Below are 18991 nucleotides of genomic sequence, written 5' to 3'. Positions count from 1 at the left end.
GCTAAACATCAGAATACTTCGGGTTTTCGTTTCTCCTGGAGGTTCTGCAGGTTCTGGATCATCAGGGCGCTCTGACCCGCTGGACGTCTCATCATGGAGGAAAATAAAGACAGAAACACAGAGAGGCCATGAATTTTAATGATTATTTTAGGATCAGGTTTACATGATTCTGATGAGGGAAAGAGTTGGCTTTGTTCTCAGACATTTTTATATTAAAAATACATCCTTAAAAATCCTGTTTACAAAAACTTAAATGTATATTTTCTAACCGTTATGAGCTTTGCTACAAAAAACATCAGAAAAAAACACTTCCAGATTTTAATTTCTTCAGTTAAACAGCAGAAAGTTAAAGTTTGAAGCAGACAGCTGGAGGATAAACAGCAGGAATAAACCAGCAGATTATCAATATTTACAGTTTGCTTTAAATAAACAGCTTATATGGGGCAGTGAGAACATCTTTCTTTCCTCAGTAAATTGGTGAAGATGTGGGTCAGAATGAGCAGAATTCAGGTGGAGGAGGGACAGTTTGCTTCATAAGTGCTCTGTGACATCTTTCATACAAACATTTTTTTTTACTTTTAAAACCTGGTTAGATCACCATGGTAACAGCATCCTAAATAGAGGTGCTTTTAGGAGTCCAACACTCGGGCCGGACATGTTCTGGAATATTAGGATGAATCCACTCAATCATCCTGAGTTTGGATGGGCTTTATTTCAGCCAGCTGACCAGTAGTGTGCAGCAACAGCTGGGGGAGGGGCAGTGCTGGCATTTTATCGGCTCCAAAAAGTGACATGATGGCGATTTTTATAAAATATTTATTCGGGATCCCAAACAGGTGATGCGCTCGGTTACCATGGTGATTTAACCAAAGTTAGAAAAAATAAAAATGTATGCTACAAAAGTCTATGAACGTCGATCCTGAATATTTAGGCATCGATTGGTTAGAAAATGCCAGCGTCCTGCTGAAGGACCTCAGCTCTCTCCCCGTCTCCATGTAAGACTTCTGATGCGTTTCCTCCCTCCTGATTGGCTGGTCGTCATCATCTTCTTAACGTCCGTTGTAGATAAAATCTGAGGAGACATGATGATGAGCTTAAAGAGGTCCTGCTGCCTCATTTAGGAAGCTGAAAACATTTTTAGAAATTAAATCCAGGAGCAGGAAAGGTTGGATTCATAAAGTTTCCAGCCGTGAGTCAAAGGATCCAAATGGAAAACTGACGTTTAAATTGGATCGAGGTCCTAATTAGCGAAAAAATCAGTACCATTGTGTCTTGATCCAACTTTTCCATTTACATGATCGCAGCTTTAACTATTAATCGATTCCAATGTTAACGGGAAACAATGGCGGCACAAATCATAGGGTTTTTTTTGTGATGATGGTGGTTAGAAATGATCGAGTGATTTTACTCATAATAATGAAAAAAAAGCTGCAGGATTTCTTTTTAACTGTGGGAGTCGTTTATATATGAAATAAAACAAGAATAAAAACTAATTTAAATACAACATACATCAACTTTACTTTTAAGGTAATGTATGCATTTTTTTTTTATTGATTGTCTGAATCCACACTGAATAACATCTAAATTAGTGATTATTTTGCAAATCTATTCATCTGTCGATCATTTTTTCGATTAATAATCTGATAGAAAAAAGTTTCTCGAAGATTTTTTTGCAAAATTAAACCAGGTGAAACTAAAACTTTTCCACTTGAGGAGTTCTGGATAGATCATATTGACAGACGAAAAAGATTTTTATCTTAAATACAGAATGTTTCATATTTTTTTTATTTTATTTTATTTTTTACAATTTTGGTGTAATTACTGTTTTAAGCGGGTTGCTCTGTCAGCTAAAAGCATGTTATAGAGTCTCTACACTCCAGTTGATTAGTCAATTACTAAATTAGTTGACAATTACTTCAATAATTGATTAATCCGATTAAGTGCCTAAATCAGAGGCAGACGCATTTTGAGACGAATGAGTGATTCAGGCTGTGTGGAAATCAGGTTGTTATTTTAACAGTTTTAGATTTAAAAACAACATTTCCATAATATTTTTATCCTGCTTTGTAATCCAGGCGCGTTTAACTGTGTGAAAACAAAGCATCTTTACTCTTTCAGGACGAGGCGGTGCCTGTGAGACAGCGCTGAGGGAAGAAAGGAGAAACGGTAACGATTGCTGCGTCACATGACGTCACTGAACCCGTGAAAAACACAGAACCGTCACTGATTTTTCCCACTGAGATGGAAGCACGGGACCGTCTCCAGCTTTCTTTCTATGAAGAAAGAAGCGCAGCGACCAGTTAGCTTCATTAGCAAGTTAATTTCAACATTTCATATTTTAGACTTAGATTATAATTAGAATAAATATATAAATGATGCCATATTAGATGCTTTGTTGTGGCAGCGGGCCTTATTCACCAAAGGGTCACATAAACAGTTTATATCTCAGATCTGAGATATTTTCTTGTTTGTGTTTTGGCTAATATTGGATCAGATCAGAACCTCTCGCCGCCTCCTAAACCATGATGGTCTCTCTAAACTGGGCCGAGGTTTGACCCGTCCAGGTCCCCCTCCTCCCCCAATGACTGCTTTGGTTTGGTATCAGAACCAGCAGATCTAGATGGATGGAGAAAGTTTAGAAAATATGAAATCTAGCTTCTAACTTTAGCAGCTTGTTTGATTTTCAGCCTGATTAAAGGTCCGTCATGTCGTGTCCCTAGTGGACGTCCAGACTGGACCCCAGAGGGCGGATGCTGCCGTGGCCTCGGCGCCGTCGGACTCACCGTGGCAGTATTCCGGGTTGAAGTTCTCGTAGATGGGGTACAGAGGGTTCTCCTGCTCGCTGCGATGCTTCCTGGCTCTCAGGACGTCCCTCACACACTGATGCAGGAAGGCGTACTGACACTGAAAAACATCAACAGCGCCGTTGGTTCCCCCGCCCAGAGTGGACTGGATCGGACAGGGTTCTGGTTCCGTACCTCAGTCTGGACCATGTGCTGCCGATGGAGTCGCAGGTCGAAGATGCAGCCGTAAAGATCGATGCTTCCTTTGGAGTCCAGCTGCTGCAGAACCCGGTCCAAGGCGATGAAGGTCCCTGTGCGCCCGACTCCAGCACTGACACACACAGAACCCGGTTAACATCCAGAACAATACGGGTCTGAGGGCGACCGGGGATCGTCCCACCTGCAGTGAACGACGGTGGCTCCGGTACTCGGGGATCGGTCCACGTAGTCCCGGACCGTCCGGGCGAACTGGATCAGGGACTGGGTGCTCTCAGGAACGCCGTGATCGGGCCACACGGTGTAGTGGAAGTGACGCAGCAAGCGGGGGTAACTGGAGCTGTTCTCCTTTAAAATCAGAAACGGGTCAGAGGTTCTGTTCAGCCTGAATGTTTACAAACAGGAACGTTCTGCAGGTACCGAGGTGATCCGGAACTCTCTGATGGTCCACTCAGGCAGCACGGACTCCGACAGAACCTGGATGACCAGGTCACCATAGTAGAGCGGTTCCTTGTCTGCAGGCCAGTACTGGTCACACTTCACCTGGAGACAGGAAACGGTACGTTTCTATGTAGATCATCATCACATAGAAACGCTCAGCAACACGACAGAGATATGATGAAAACAGTTGGACAACAGCCTGGTTTGTTTTTAGGCAACCGTACCGAACGTCAATCAACCGCGGGAAGAATAAACAATGCAACTAATAGAGCCTGTGGGAGATACAGGTAACATTAACCATATTTATTATTTACGTTTTTATTTTATTTAAAAAACTATGTGAAAATGAAGGAAACATGGAAACAGGAAAAGTCAGTTTAACATGACGAACAAATGATTCATGCAAATAAAGTTCTTTCCCTTTAAAATCTTAGGTCAAAATGGCGGCCTTGGTAGTTCTAGAGTTAAGGAACTGACTGACTGCGTCCGCCTGTGTTGATGGTAATGACAGCAGAACATGCATGTTGGTTAATAACGGACAGACTGTTCTTACCCGTCCCTTCTCCACACACTGTGTCACCATGACGACGTTGTGCACACCGTGCTCCCACACCATCCTCCAGAAATCATCCTTGGTGCCCGGAAGCGGGCCCTGCGTGGCGATGTACTCCCTGCGGTAGTTGTTCCCCTGTGGAGAAGGAGGGAGGGGGGTCAGGACGTGTCTAACGGCGTGTGGAGCGTGTTCATATGTTCATGTATGTGTTCTTACAGGTATGTAGCTGGCGTTGATGTAGTCGGAGCAGGGGTCGTCCTCCAGGTAGGACAGCTTCACTCTGGTCGAGTCGACTGGAAACGGAAACAAACGTGATTCGGATGTTTTTTTCCTGAGATGCAGCCGTTTGCAACACGTGAACGACTCCAAACGAGTTCATTAAAACTGATGGGCTGCTCATATCATAAAACACATCATTAGTTCTCTGCTAATCCAAACAGGAAACTTTTAGAAATAAAGAGGTTTCTTCTTCAATGCATCATTTAGAAATGTTCCCATTAATAAGTCTCATATTAAATAAACATTCATTAGTTTAAATACATTAAATCTGAAGGTAAAATATGAAGCATTAAAGGAAACCTACACGGCAGGATGTTGTTGTAACGGTTCTTCCCTCGGTTCTCCGGCAGTCTGGCGACGTCCATCGTCTGGTTTCGGCCCACATCTTTCAGATCCTGCAGAAACCAAAGAAGGTAATGTTCTCTGGACGGCTCGCAGGGAAATTAACATCCGTTAACGACGAGGAGCCTCTCTGACTCTGCCTTTCTTTCCTTTACTTCAGCAAACAGCAGATTAATGGATGTTTATATTCATAGCGGGAGGCAGAGGTTTCTGTCTCTATGGAGCTGATCTCAGGTCAGAATGAATTTAAATGTGTGAAGCTGAGCAGAGGCGAGCTAGCAGGAAGTTTCAATCATCCGACAATCTGATTGTTTTAAATAACATCAGCTTCCTTCCTGCCATTAGTTGGTTTATTTAAAGGAAATCACCTCGAACTCCTCAGACAGCAGGTAGTTGGAGTCGGCCTGCAGTTTGCTCAGATGGGACTCGAAGTGGCACGCTTTGACAGGACTGCGCAGGACGGAGAGACCAAGACGTTAACAGGAGCTCCGCTTAATCAGAGATCCACAGTTTGAGAACAAAACTCACCTGGTGACTCGACGATTACTGCGGAGAAAACAAAAAACTTCAGTTAAACTTTAATTCAACTGCTTAAAATAGAACCACAGCTAAACAACCGCTCTGATGATTAGATTTTACTTTAGATTTGCCTCTAAAATTCACAACACGTGTCATCTCAAGGCACTTTCCAGTTCACCAGATCATCCAAATTGATTCAAAGTTTTCTATCTAAGGAAAACTAGTTGATTGCATCGACTCATTGACTTGAATTCAATTCCTCAGCTCATACAGTAGTTGTCCTTCAAAATTTCCCCACTTTCTTTGATGGGCCAAAGGAAGCATGTTTTTCCTCGGCCTCATTGGGTGAAAAGAAGGCGAGGAGTGATAAAAGATAAGTGTTTAAATTTTCCTCATCCTCCTTCATGCCGCGAACAGAAGAAACCTGTTCTGAGTGTTTATCTACGAATGAAAAATGTTAGTCCTTGATGAACTGAAGTTGTTTTGCTCCAAATGTTCATGTGTGAGGAAGTTCTTTATGCTGGGGTGGGATGGTTCTAATGGAGGGTGTGTGTTGGGATTGCTGGGCTTGCCCCAATCAGAGCTTTTCTCTCCGTTTAAGGACGGAAAATAAATGTGAACTTTCTTTTGCAAGAGTCTCAGTTTCTCCATAACTTCACAGGCCTTTGGCTGTTCCTTTGCTCGTCTTGTACAATTCCTTTTTAAATATCAGTCTTAGTACTAAAATATTCTGTCATGATTTGTGGACTTTAAGCGTCTAAAGAGAAGCGTCATCTCCTGGTCAGACCCTGTAATTCAGTTAAAGGGTGGAGATAAAAAAAAAGCATTCAGGAGAAAAAAAATGGCTGGAAGTTGGAGGGATCGAAGTCTGCTGCCATTTTGAACGGCTGCTACTGTAAATATTGTTACAGTCCTCAGTTTTCAGGTGATGTTAATCCCAGCTCTAAAAGACCAAATCATAAATAACTGATGTTTTTTCTTGACCGTTTTAGTCTCCTTAGTTGCAGCTTAATTTTAGGACTAGATGATTGGTCAGTTAAACTAACCAATCAGATAAACTGTAGACACTGATATTAATGCTTGGATTCTGCCACATTTGGGCCTCTGTGATTTTAAAGGTGAAAGAGATGAAAATATTTCATCCATATTTTACTTTATTTCCAGACGTTAAGTTTCTCAGTAAACTGTTATTAACGGAGGTTCGGCGCCAACACTTTACTGGAAACCGATGCTTCCCACAGTCACATGTCGGCCGTGGGAGAGTCCGTCTATTTCTGGATTCTAACTCACCTCCTCACTCCCATATACATCCCTGAAGATGGGACTTCTTTCCACATACTCATCCTCACCACCGGGTTCTCCTGCACAGCCCTGCAGACAAAGAACCAACAGATTCACTCTGAGCAGAAACGGTTTGAATATTTCTCTCAGTTTATCTTTTTTTTTCACAGCGACTTGATCCAACACAGATACCAGGTCTTTGCTGCAAAGCTTTTTGCAGTTTTTCAATGGTTGCACGCTGCGGAGTCGTTTTGTCGTACAGTGTAAGTTCACAGCTGAAGATGTTTGTTCTCATACTGTGCGACCCGATACTTTGATTTTCTCCCGACCTCACGATTCCTGATCGCCCCTCGTTATCCCCTGGACACTACATGACTCACAATAAGGCTGAAAGTCGACCCGATTGAAAAATTCTCGCACGACTGGAGAATTGGCCCAAAAATGGCAAACAAATCGTAGAGTGTCAGCCCGGTTAAAACGGGTCTTAAAATCATTCAGTAAAATTCTCCGATCATTTGACCTAAAAAGAGAAAACTGGGACCAAAGAGAAGCAGCTCTTTTTCTACTCACACTTTGCGCAGCCTCTGGCGGTACGCCAGCAGGGAGACGACGGCCACCATCATCCCTATCAGGAACATTCCCGCGCTCAGGCCCTCCACCACGCCACCTAGAGGCTCTGACAGAAACCACAGCGCCGGATGAGGCCCGAGCGGCTTTAGGGGTTTGATGATGGTGTGAAGCGTGACTCACCTGCGTGCGTCCTGAGCGGTGAGGACAGGTATGTGTCCGAGAAGAGCGGCTGGTCGACCTCTCTGTGGTTTTCATCAAACAGCCTGGTGAAAGCTCGCACGCTCAGCCTGCTCACACACACACAGCGTCAGAAGAGCCGGCCTCCTGCCGCAGCTTCATCAGTCAGAGTTCTGTTCACCTGTAAGACGTTTTAGGTTTCAGCGGCCCGTCGCAGAAGCGTCCATAACCTTCCCTTACGTACAGGTCATCGTCGTGGTAACGGTCGCAGACTCCGCCCAGTCGCTCTCCGCCTGCCCCCAGATTCACCTCCACCACCTGAACAGTTGATGAACGATTATTTTCAAGTGTCCTGATGGTGGCGCTGTGAACGCATCGATGGCAGAAAGCAAGAAGTTACGGCGTCCGTTTTGTTCGGCAGACGTTACCTGCCCAGCAGAACTGTCTGTGTCCTGAGGACAGCGACTGGGGAAGTACGCCGTCTGGTACGCTCTGACGGAGGAGTTGTTGATGTAGTCGCGGTACGAGGGCAGCGGGTGGCGCTGTTCTGGCTGCAGAATTTCATTCGCTGTTGAGATAAACAATTTTTAGCTTTATTCCAGGAATATTTAACCACGTCTGTCCTGCAGGGATTTAGTTACAGGGAAAAACCAGGAAGGTTGAAGGATTTATTTTCACTAATCTGAAAAGTGTGGCCTGCCCTTGATTTAAGGCCCAAACTCACATTCCTGTAGACACACTTTGAAGCACAGCTGACTTTAGTTCTGGGCTTTAACTAGGCCATTCTATAAATGAGGCCAAACCATATTATTTAGCTCCACCTGTCGGGTTGGCGGGGGGGGGGCAAAGAAAGCCTTCCCACAGCCTCATGCCGTCACCACCATGCTTCACCGTAGAGCATGTGTGTTCAGAAAGTATTCAAACTGAACCACAACTTTTCGGACACTCTGAGGCCAGAAACAACAGCTGGATAGTTTGCTAATCAGGCGACTTTAAAAGTTGTTTCTCTTCACGAGGGCTGAAAGGAAATGTCTGTTGAACTATTCATGAAATTAATGACTGAATAAATTGATGAATTATTGTCTAAAACAACAATAAACCAACATGTTTGACTTTCCACAACAGTGACATTAAATGTATCAATACTGTGTTTTTAGATCTTAAAACGACTCTACTTAAAATCTTCTAACACATAAAAGGCATCAATCCCCTTTGAGAACATTTTTGTTTGTCTTTATTTAATAAAATCTGTAGAGATTGTATAAAGTTTCTGCTTTTAAATGTTTTATTTTGGGGTAAAAATGGCACAGGAAGCAGACTCCTGGTCTATCTCATAATATCCTGTTAGGATTTGTGTTGTTTATGGTTCAATTGAGACAAAAGCTGAAAAGGTTTCACCCCAAGCCAGCATGTTTGGATTATTTTGCTTAAAAATGTTTTTTTTTTTTTATGGAGTTAAACTACTTTTCTAATAAAAGATCTAAATGGCCTCAGAGTTGACGAAGCAGCCGCCATGTTCTGGTCATCCTTAAAAACTATAACTAAGGAGACTTTTCCTACCGTCCGACTCGGCCACGATCACAGCGAAGTATCTGATGGCGCCGTTGGCGTCGCTGAACCAGGAGCAGTTAAAGCGGAAGAAGATGGAGGACGACGTCAGTTTGGACGACTTCTCGCTGACATGGATGCTAGGAGGCGGGGTGGGAGGACCTGAGGGGGAAACTCATCGGTAAACATCTCTGCAGAGATTTAAAGAAACCTGAAAACTTTAAAAATAAACAATACTTTAACAAACTTCTCAACAAATACAGACAGTAAATCAGTTTATTTCCTCCATGCAGACTCTAAGGAACCTCTGGAGGATAAAAGCTTCCAGCGTCATCTCTTCTTCTGCTAATGTCTTTTTTTCCCCAATGTCCTTGTGTCAGGATGATTTATGATGCAACGCAGGCAGAGAGAAGAAGAAGAAGAACAAAGAAGGAGGAAAAAGGTTGTAAAAGAGAAGAAATGTTGGTTTGGGTCACAGTGACTTCATCTCTGAAAGGTCAAACTGAAGAAATAAAGCGATTCATCAGAGACGGAGCGTTATCTGGTAGACTGAGGCAGAACAGCGGCGCTATTCAACGACCTCAAGCAATTAAGGAAGTTAGAGCTCCCAGAAAAGATGCTACAGATCCATGTGACGATGTCATCAGTTGATTAATGAAAGAAGGGCTTTTCACAGGAAGATCTGATCAGGAAGCTGGGTTAGAATTCAGAAAATAAGATCGAGCTTTAGTGGAGCTTCGGGAATCTGGTTTGGGTTAAGATCTTTGGAGTCAGAACTCTTAAAAATGAAGGAATCTGTTTAAATCAGGTGGAATTGGAAATCTGTTTAGAGTCCAAACTCTACATTAAAGAGGCTCTGATGAGGCGGTTGTGATACAACATTGCTGTAATGCTCAGTCTGATCCAAGCCACTGAGTAACCACTGAATGATAGTCACACACTAACCCCCCTTTTGGCCTGTGTCTGTTAGCTCAGCATACCGAGGCCAGCATAGCCTCAGTAATACTCATTACATAGAGTGTCCTCGGTTTCCGCTCTCATTACAGCCAGTCATGCTGTTTTATTTCCCAATTTAGTCAGGTGCTTTTGTAATTTTGTGCATAAAACAACAAAAAACTCCTTCACTGGGTTCACTACACACATAAGCTTTAATAAAAAAAAACAACATTGCCTGTCCTTTTGATAAGGATCTTATTAAAGAATGATCGGCACTTTTTCACAGAAAAAAGTTGTAGGGAAACGGCTGATCCAACAGTTGCATTTCCAAATTCTCCCAAATGGTGCACGACTTTACAAGAGTGAATAAAGTGAATGTGATTGATTGTTTAAAAAAGGGGCGGGATTGTTGTAGCGGAAGGTTCGCAAGCAAGTTTGATTGAGGCAGGTTTCTCAGAAGCATCTTGCTAACCAGTTAGCAACTTAGTGCTAGTAGGTTCCCAATGGGAAATTCCATTGGGACCAAGTAGCACTAAATTGGTGACTTAGAAACGACACTGTCAAGGAACGCTATGGACAGAGGAAACATGAAAGAGGAGGAGAGATTAGTGACGGAGGTCGTGGATGAGTCTCCTCCGTCAGACATTTTTTTATTTAGAGGAGGAAAGCGGGACGAAGATGTTGTGGAAGAGGACGCCAGGGCGGCAGAAGCTTGGTTTGGTGTAGAAGGCTTCCAGCCGTACATGTTTGAGCCCTTGCCTCGCAACGCTGCCAGTTCTGTTAGCTCTACGCCTGCTGAAGACACAGACGTCCATCCCTGTGAACACTGGGACGGAACTCAGCGGGAAAGGAAATTATTCTGATTTCTTATTTTAACCGTTGCGTATTTTAGCTGTTACATATGAATAAAGATGCTTGGCCGAAAAAATTTGATTGACAGATGACCGTTGAGATATGATTGGCTGAATTTAGGTGTACAAGCTGACGTATATATAGATTTTAAGACATATGCATGTTTAAGCCAGAATGATTTGACATTTAAATATGACTTCCCTACGACTTTAAAGGTTTATAGGATTTTGATTCACTCGATGACAACAGCATACTGAGCCTACTGGCAAAATCTGAAGCCATTCTATGGGACTGATAACCGCTAATAACGATCATGCGTGGATGCGTATTACTAAGGGTATGCTGGAGTGACATGGTATGCTGAGCTGATAGAACATCCCTTTTCAGGAAAATTACCGCAGACTAGCCCCCCCAGACGTCCCACCTGTGAGACCAACCAACTGAAGGAAAAGCTGTGATGCAGCATGTCAACCCCTCACTGTCGTACAGCTTTGAAAGCAACGAGCCCTCTTTTCCTCAGGGCTTCTGGGCTGTCTGGAGAGACAGATTCCACGTGGGATTATATCTAGAAGTAAGCTAATAAAGCTCCTTCCTTTGTCCTGCCATCAGAGCCACTGAGCGCAGTGTAGCGTCACCGCGGGTGAGGAAGCGGGAGCCTCTGCCTCATAAACAGTCGTTTTGCGCCACTGAACAAATCTTTCCCACACAGCGTTGCAGTGGCTGCAGTGGTCAAATCATGGGGGGACGCCTCTGTAGATAGCCGTAAGTTAACTACATCAATTAAAGCCCATCCAATTCCCTCGTTGCTTGCATCAGACTGATCTAAATCTCTCCGAGAGCTGGTTTTGAAGATGGACTGATCCTGCAGGTTCCTTAGAAGAGGCGGCAGAAATGAGACGAAACCAAAGAAGTTCAGCACGGTAAGTGGTGGAGGAAGATCTTAGTTTAAATCAAACAAAAATTACCTGATCTTTAAGTTTTAAAAGAAAGATCAGATGCTGCTTCTCCACCCTTTAAGCTTGATGATTTAAAACAGAGTCTAGAAGTTGGATTTCTAGGGGGAGAACAAAGCCTGAGCTTATTTTGGGGAATCTTTGTGTCTTTGAAGCTGGTTTTTCTCTGCTTCAGTCTGGAACCGATACAGATCATTTCAGCCCTGCTCTCCCAGGTGAGCAGATCCATTTCCACGCTGCTTTTATTTAAAAACAAGCAGAATGTTTTGGGGTTAAAGGTTAAACGGAGGAACTCACGGTCGATCATGGTGACAATGGTCCGGGTCACCGGTGGACTCATCTCTTTGGCCGACAACACTGTGATGGTCACTGCGTACTTCCTGAAGGCGCCCAGCTGATCCAGCGTTACCGCGGTGACGCCCCCATCCAGCTTCAGGACCTTGGTCAGCTCCCAGTTGTCGTGTTGATGACATTTGACCTCATAGGAGTCAAAGTCGGCGAGCGGAGCCATCCAGGAGCAGGAGAGGGAGGAGGAGGACAGAGGGAAGCAGTGGATGGACCTGATGGGAGACGGACCTGCGGGAGACGTGATGCAATCAGAGATCTGAGAGACTAACTCGTTTTCACAGGAAGTATGATTAAACCGGTCAGAAACACTCAGAGGATGTGTTTGAACCATGAGGGCAGAGCAGAGATGAAACCCGACAGCTGACGGTGAAAAGTGTGACATAAATCTGCTTTAACAGGCTGACTGAAGTAAACAGAAGCAACTGGGTCAGACTTATGAATACTTTAGAAACGGAACTAGATTAAAAACTGGATTCAACAGACAAACAACCAGAACAGCTTTTCCTCTGCTGCCACCTGCTGGCCGATCTAGTTAAGGTTTGTTTTTCCACTTTGGCAACTATTAAATAACTACATTAGATCTAATTATTCTTTTTTTTTATTCAAATCATGTTTAGTTTTTAAACTATTCTTTAGGTTTATATAACCTCACTGGGATTAAATAATCCCACGTCCTTCAAAAAATATGTTAAATCAATTGAAAATGATTAAAGAGAAAAAAAAATACAAATAAAATATTTCTGCTTTTTACACATTTGTCTAAATATCTAACATTTGAAGTTATCATTTATTGAATTAGTTTAAGGAAAACATTTTCTTCCAGTATTTATTTTGGTTATTTAGTATTTTTCATTAATTCTATAATTTACCGGCTTCAAATAAAATTGTATCTTCACATTACATTATTTGATTTAAGATATTAAATATAACAATCTCAGAATTGACCGAACAGTTTGTGTCTTAGGAAATTAGCTCCGCCTACTTGTTCTGACGCTCATCTGGATTGGCTGGCTGCTGGCTGCGGGGTGGCCTCTGGCTCCGCCCCCACTGACTGTCGTCACGGTGAAGTTGTACTTTCGTCCTGGAAACATCCCGCTGACGATGCGTCTGGTTAGCTGGGTCTCTGTGATGGACAGAGGGTCCTCTGGCGCCCACTGTAGGCTGAAGTTGTCATAGTCTCCGGAGGCGGGGCCAGACCACTGCAGCTCTATGGAGTCATTGGTCGGGCCATGTCTGACGGACAGGTCAGTGGGAGCTTCTGGCGCTACAGGGAAGAAGAACAGCACTGAGTTTCTAACTACAGAGTATTTAGACTTTTATTTTTTAAACAGACTTACAGGTTCGTCCTAATTTGGAGACGCTGTTGGTCAGATCCCCGCTGCGTGTGATGACCTCAGCCTGATACAGTCTGCCAGGGATGAGTCCGAGGAATGTGTGACTCTTATGGTCCGAGCCCAGCGTCTGAGCTTCCAGAGTGGATCCAGAAAAGTTGTGCAACAGAACCTTCAACCAGCAAAACAAACAACGAAAACGTTTAAAATTGTAAATCTTTGCTACATTTTGTTTATGATTTTCTCCACGATTTAAAGTTTTAACATGTAGAAACTGCCCAATTCTTTCTGATGACAATAGAAGCAGATTAAGCTGATTCTACTTTAATCTGACAATTTAATAACCAAGTGGATTTTAGTTATAAAATCTTAAAAGAAATCAACTTAACAAATGTTGTTTTACGATACCCAGAGGTTTCAAACCTCCCAGTTAAATATTTTTATTTTTCTCAAGAAAAAAAGCAACTGGTTTATGGAAGTGATTTGGGACTGCTTTACCTTTATTTATTTATTTTTATATTTTTCTTTTGTAACATTCCTCTATTTTGTTTATTTATTTATTTATATATTTTTTTTATTTAATATTCAGTCTTCACATCATGACCTATTTTTTACTGGCCTGTTATTGTTTTCACTAATGTTTACACACAAAAGCTTTACTGTTATTTGGTTTATTTTTTAATCTTTATTTTTATTTTATTTTTTGCCCTTTTCATTGGAAAATAAAAAAGATCTTAATTGAAAAATAAAGGCGTATTCTTATATTATATTTGTATTCAGCAATATTCTTTTTGAACAGAAGTACCTGAGGTGAGGATGAGGATTTTTTTTTTTTGATGAGGATTTTTTTTACAAATTCTTAACCTAAATATAAAAAAAAAAACACATTTATTCTTTCTAAAACAAAACAAAATAAAAACCCTTTTATTCTAGATAAATATTTAAACAGATGAGCTGTTGTGAGGCTTTACACATCTAGTGTGGGTGGCACATGAGCTCCCTCTAGTGGTCGTTAACTATATTTCACAGTTTAGAATAGAATACTACAGCAGAAATGAATTTAGTGAAAAATTCATTATTTAATGTTTGTATTTTTGTCTCAGAGGAGAATTTATATGTTTTTTTTATCGAGGAACTGCTTCTCACAATAATGTAAATTTAATAGCTTCAGAAATCCACTACATACAATTGAAAACCTTAAATCTGTTTTACATTAAAAATAAGACCAATAACATTGATATGTTCTGCTGATTTGACAGCTGTCCAGAAAAAGGTCAAGAAATGGAAATAGAAAGTTTAGGGGATGGAAAATGTTCTATTTTCTTGTTTAGTCAAGAGATTTTTTAGTTGTAATTTTGTGCAAACAATCAAAAGAAAATCCTTAACTAGGTCCATTTGATACATTAGGCGTTTCCTCGTCTTTAGACGAGGAACTTATTAAAAAACAATCAACATTCATTCAAAGACAATTAAATATTTATACGGAGAGGGTTTTAAAGCTAAGTATGGATGTCCTTTATATTCAGAAAGTTATCTATATCAGCGCTGCTGTTTCACCTCCCAAACAATCAGATATCTAGACCGTATCCATCCTCACATTAGCATCATTACACAGACTTCTTTATAGAACTTGATATAGGTGAGAGAACATTAATATGTGAAAACAGCATTATAGAAAACCGCTGCACAGCCAGTAATGGAAGACCGAATCAAACTGAGGAGGAACCCCACGCGACGACGCACAGGTCCTATCTGTTAGAACTTTTTTATTCATCTTCACCTGCTGATAGCAAATTTCACTTATATAGATAAATTGATCCACTATTCAATCAGTAAACTAATGTACCTTAAATTGTTATTGTGATTACAACATCTATGGCAGGCCTTTTTCATATTAGTTTGCCTGTAAATGTATTTTGATATCTGAAATAAAGTTTTTCTTGTCAAAATGAACATTTCAAATAAAATGACATTCTTTAAACTCTTTAAAATGAATGTCAAATCTCCATGTTCCTATCGTTGACGGTCATAACTTGTTATTTTCACCAAGAAGAAATGCATTTCAGATATAAATGTATATTCAGTCAAAACATGCTAACATTTGTAGATCTATAAAACTTTATTCTTACTAGTATAAGTTAGTTTTTTTGACAATTCAGTTTCTGATGCAAAAATGTAACTTAGGAAATTTATTAGTAATAGGAATATGACTTTGACCATCAAGAAACCGGTTTTAGTGATCTACAAATGGAACAACAGAGAGTAATCTGCTTTTAATAAATGCCTAAACAGCCTGCCATAGGAGTTCATATAAATACCCATGAACTCAAGCAGCAATCTCCCTCTCCTTTGCAGATGAAGTGCTGTTGCTCTGTCTTTTAAACACTTTCTCCGATATTTTTGTTAATTCTGCATCAAAATCTTTAGTTCCAGCGGTGTGAAATAGGCACTTCCTGTTTCCTGTTGTCATGGTGACTTGTTGATGATGGCTTTTCATACTTGTTACACATGTTTGACTGAGCGGATCTACTCCGAGTTGATTGAAATAACTTACAGCAGCCGTGGTGAAACTAAAACTCGGAGATTAAACCTTAGGCTAGATCAGTTCAGAGTTGAGGATGAGAGTCTGAGTTTGTTAAACCTGCTTTGTGAAACAGGCCTCAGTGTTTTATTATTTAAAAGATGTGAACCAATTTACCTGGTAGCTGTTCCAGCTTCCCTCCCCATGCAGCCAGCTGACCGTAAGCCTGTCGGTCCGTCCTGAACTATGAACCTGCAGAGATGACACTGCAGACGGGACTGCAGAGGAAAAGAGACGCGTTAATGAAGACGGAATGATGAGATCTGATTGGTCGCTGTGTTTGGGATGACCGACCAGTTCTGGAGAGAACAGAAGAGTCGCTGCTCATGTCCCTGCTACGGCTCACCACCAGTAGGCGGTACAGACTTCCAGGCTGCAGGCCAGAGAACACGCAGCCGTCTGCAGACGGACCAACCTTCCTCTGGTCCACCAGCTCATCCCTGACCTAAATACAGAACATCATCATAGCGGCGGAAATCCTGATCGGCCGAAACGTCTCAACGGAGCCAGAACATGGTCACACCTGCTGATGCTCCTTCCCGCTGCCTGCTGCCCTGTGATTGGACGTCGCCTCGGAGATGCTGTAAAGCGACAGGTCATAAGTGTCGACGTGTCCATCTGAGGGGCGCCAGGAGAAGCTGAGGGAGGTGGTGTTCACCAGAACTGCGGTCAGGTTTTGGACGGCAGCAGGACCTGAAGCGGAGAACAGGTCCACTTTAACACGAACACAAATGTTCCTTCATAAACACTAAAGGTCAAAGGTCAAACCTGGTCAGGTCTGCTCACACAATCTGCTCCTTCTGGTTTGAACTAAAAACAAAATTCCCACCCCTAGTAACTGTTTCAGCCAATAGGAGGACAGAGGGGCTGTGACATCACTGGCTTTTGGGTGAATTTTGTTCCAATATTGCTGAAGTAAAGAATACATTCTTGTATAGAAATAAAAAAATGCAAAGCAGAAATAAAACTCTAAAAAACATTAACTAATTTTTTTTTTCCAAATTAAATTTTTTATATTTTTTTTTACAAACTGTGTTCTTTTCAAAATGTGTCTCACACATCATGTTCCCTTCACCTGAAGCTCAAGACAAACTCCTTGACCAAAACAAAAAAAACTGTTTGAAATTTGCTTAAAAACCTGAAAATGCAAAAATGCTGAAGTGTTTGTTCTGTTGTTGCCTATAGAGGGCGCTGTAGGCTTTCAGGCCAACTGATAAAAAAAGAATACCTTCTCTATGGCGCTGTAGGCTTTCAGGCCGACTGATAAAGAATACTTCCTCTATAAAATAAGCGACTCACGGGTTTGTCCCTCGGCTGTGGCTGCGTCCAGCGATGGGACCCCCCCGCTCAGCGTCTCCACCTTCACCAGGTAGCGCTTCCCTGACGTCAGACCCTCCAGCTGCTCGCTCCGATGGCCCACCGCCACCGACACATTTCTCAGTACACTTCCGGCCTCATCCAGCAGCTGCAGGCGGAATCCGTCGTAGATTCCCACCGGCCGCTCCCAGCTCACCGTCAGGCTGTGGGTGGTGTGTCCGTTATCGGCCTGCAGGGCGGTGACAGCAGCTGGAGCTGCAGGACGAAGACAGGAAATGAGGAGGACCCCAGGCGGAGCTTTAACGCAGCACTAACGCAGGCTTACCGGTTCTGCCGGAGACTGTGCTGCTATTGGTCAGAATACCGCTCTGTGATTGGATGGTGACGATGTAAGCCTGACCTGGATTCAAGTCTAAAAACTCGAGGGACGAAACGTGTTTGGGGACGACACGAGTGTCGGCTGAAACGCGGCCCTGAAACAGAGAAATTAGGATTATTTCAGATAAACATTAACGTTCAGACAGGAAAATTCAGAAAAAAAATAAAAAAAGAGCAACTTCAGCAAATGAGAAGACCAACAAAGGGTTAAATAAGAATCAGCAGTTACACATGCTGATCCTGCTGTGGAAGACGTGCTCGATAGGAAACGCTGCTCTGACTGGATTAGATCAAACCCAGAGGGATCCAGCAGCGGAGGACGACGGCTCCTCCAATCATCATCGTCTGCAGCAGCTTCACACTTTTCAGCCACACTGAATCCAGGATGGTGAATCGACCTTAGGCTTCCAAAATGCTACACGTATGTTTGCATAACTTTAGTCACAGTTTTCCTTCCACTCAACTTTCCAGTGATGTGCTCGGATCCAGCAAACAGAAAAGCCTTCGGCGGCATACCTTGCATACAGAGGAAATCTGTGAGCCTCTTAATGAATGAGCATGATGTCATAAAGATAAGAAAACCTTCGGAAACACTGTTGGGATTGAAATAGCTATAAGATGCAATTTAGACAAGTTTAGCTTTTTAAAGTGATTTAATTAATTTGATAAATGTCTGATCCTTTTCCTCTTCTTCCTCATTCTGCATCATTCTATCTTTATTCTCCCACTCTGCAGAATCTATTAGTTCAAGCTCTAATGTTCTGCTCTCTCTGCTTTTTCTCATAGTAGCTTCATCTGGTCCGTTCCTGTTTGGCTGTGACTCCATCCTGGAGAGAAATATCAGCTGTGCTGCTGCCATCAACACCTTTGTTTATAGATATTGAAGCTTGGCCTGTTTTCCAGTGTAGTCCTGTTTCTCTGACTGTGACTGGCTGGATGCGCTCTCTTCATCCTCTGACATGGAAGCTGGCTCAGAGCTCGTCTGCCTGGCTGTGTGTTTCCTGAACAGGGCTGCCTGTGGAGCTGGCTGACAGTTTCCTTCTGTATCTCTGCTTCTGTCTCCTTGAACCCCAGTCGGCCTCGGAAGATGGCCGCTCACACTGAGCCTGGTTCTGCTGGAGGTTTCTTCCTGTTAAAAGGGAGTTTTTCCTCTCCACTGTCTCTACAAGCATGCTTAGTGTGAGGGATTGCCTTTGAGTCACTGACTCAATGCAATCAACTGGTTTCCTTAGATAAAAAACTTTGAATCAATTTGACTGGATGATCTGGTTGGATTGTAAAGGGCCTTGAGATAACATGTGTTGTGTGAATAAATAAACTGAATTGATTTACAGAGACGCCATATTCCTCGTCGTCAGGGTTACAGATCTGATTCTTTTAGAAATTGTGAATGTTTGATTAAATTAATCTCACCGTCGTTGACAGGGACACTTTGTAAAAGTCCAGGTCTCCTTGTCCCGCCGTCCACAACAAAAGCAGCCCACCAACAGAGTCAGTCCGGCCGCGCTGGGGAATCATCCGCAGGTTCCTGGCAGAGCTGGGAACTGGAACATAGAATCAGTCTGAAGCAGATCTGTCCTCAGCGC

At 42.5% G+C, this 18991-nt stretch overlaps 1 protein-coding gene across 2 annotated transcripts in view; it reads right to left on the bottom strand.

Annotated features, from left to right (window-relative positions):
* Window positions 1–645: 645 nt before the first annotated feature.
* Window positions 646–18991, bottom strand: part of ptprb (protein tyrosine phosphatase, receptor type B) — a 48759-nt gene continuing 30413 nt past the window's right edge. For both annotated transcript variants that reach the window (XM_015381620.1, XM_015381621.1), the window contains exons 16-40: window positions 18819–18949; window positions 17353–17500; window positions 17010–17282; window positions 16234–16403; window positions 16005–16155; window positions 15828–15928; window positions 13136–13301; window positions 12781–13062; window positions 11748–12026; window positions 8722–8871; window positions 7590–7729; window positions 7343–7479; window positions 7165–7271; window positions 6985–7090; window positions 6424–6504; window positions 5143–5160; window positions 4983–5064; window positions 4577–4667; window positions 4210–4286; window positions 3994–4128; window positions 3420–3542; window positions 3184–3347; window positions 2979–3114; window positions 2784–2904; window positions 646–1072 (exon numbers count right to left, since the gene is read on the bottom strand). In XM_015381620.1, coding sequence (XP_015237106.1) covers window positions 1050–1072; window positions 2784–2904; window positions 2979–3114; window positions 3184–3347; window positions 3420–3542; window positions 3994–4128; window positions 4210–4286; window positions 4577–4667; window positions 4983–5064; window positions 5143–5160; window positions 6424–6504; window positions 6985–7090; window positions 7165–7271; window positions 7343–7479; window positions 7590–7729; window positions 8722–8871; window positions 11748–12026; window positions 12781–13062; window positions 13136–13301; window positions 15828–15928; window positions 16005–16155; window positions 16234–16403; window positions 17010–17282; window positions 17353–17500; window positions 18819–18949 — 3392 coding nt within the window. In that variant the 3' untranslated portion in view covers window positions 646–1049. The remainder of the gene's footprint in view (window positions 1073–2783; window positions 2905–2978; window positions 3115–3183; window positions 3348–3419; window positions 3543–3993; window positions 4129–4209; window positions 4287–4576; window positions 4668–4982; window positions 5065–5142; window positions 5161–6423; window positions 6505–6984; window positions 7091–7164; window positions 7272–7342; window positions 7480–7589; window positions 7730–8721; window positions 8872–11747; window positions 12027–12780; window positions 13063–13135; window positions 13302–15827; window positions 15929–16004; window positions 16156–16233; window positions 16404–17009; window positions 17283–17352; window positions 17501–18818; window positions 18950–18991) is intronic.

The sequence above is a fragment of the Cyprinodon variegatus genome, unplaced genomic scaffold (genome assembly GCF_000732505.1).
Source record: "Cyprinodon variegatus isolate N-32 unplaced genomic scaffold, C_variegatus-1.0 Scaffold237, whole genome shotgun sequence".
Classification (NCBI taxonomy): domain Eukaryota; kingdom Metazoa; phylum Chordata; class Actinopteri; order Cyprinodontiformes; family Cyprinodontidae; genus Cyprinodon; species Cyprinodon variegatus.
This window is presented reverse-complemented; position numbering and strand designations above follow the sequence as displayed.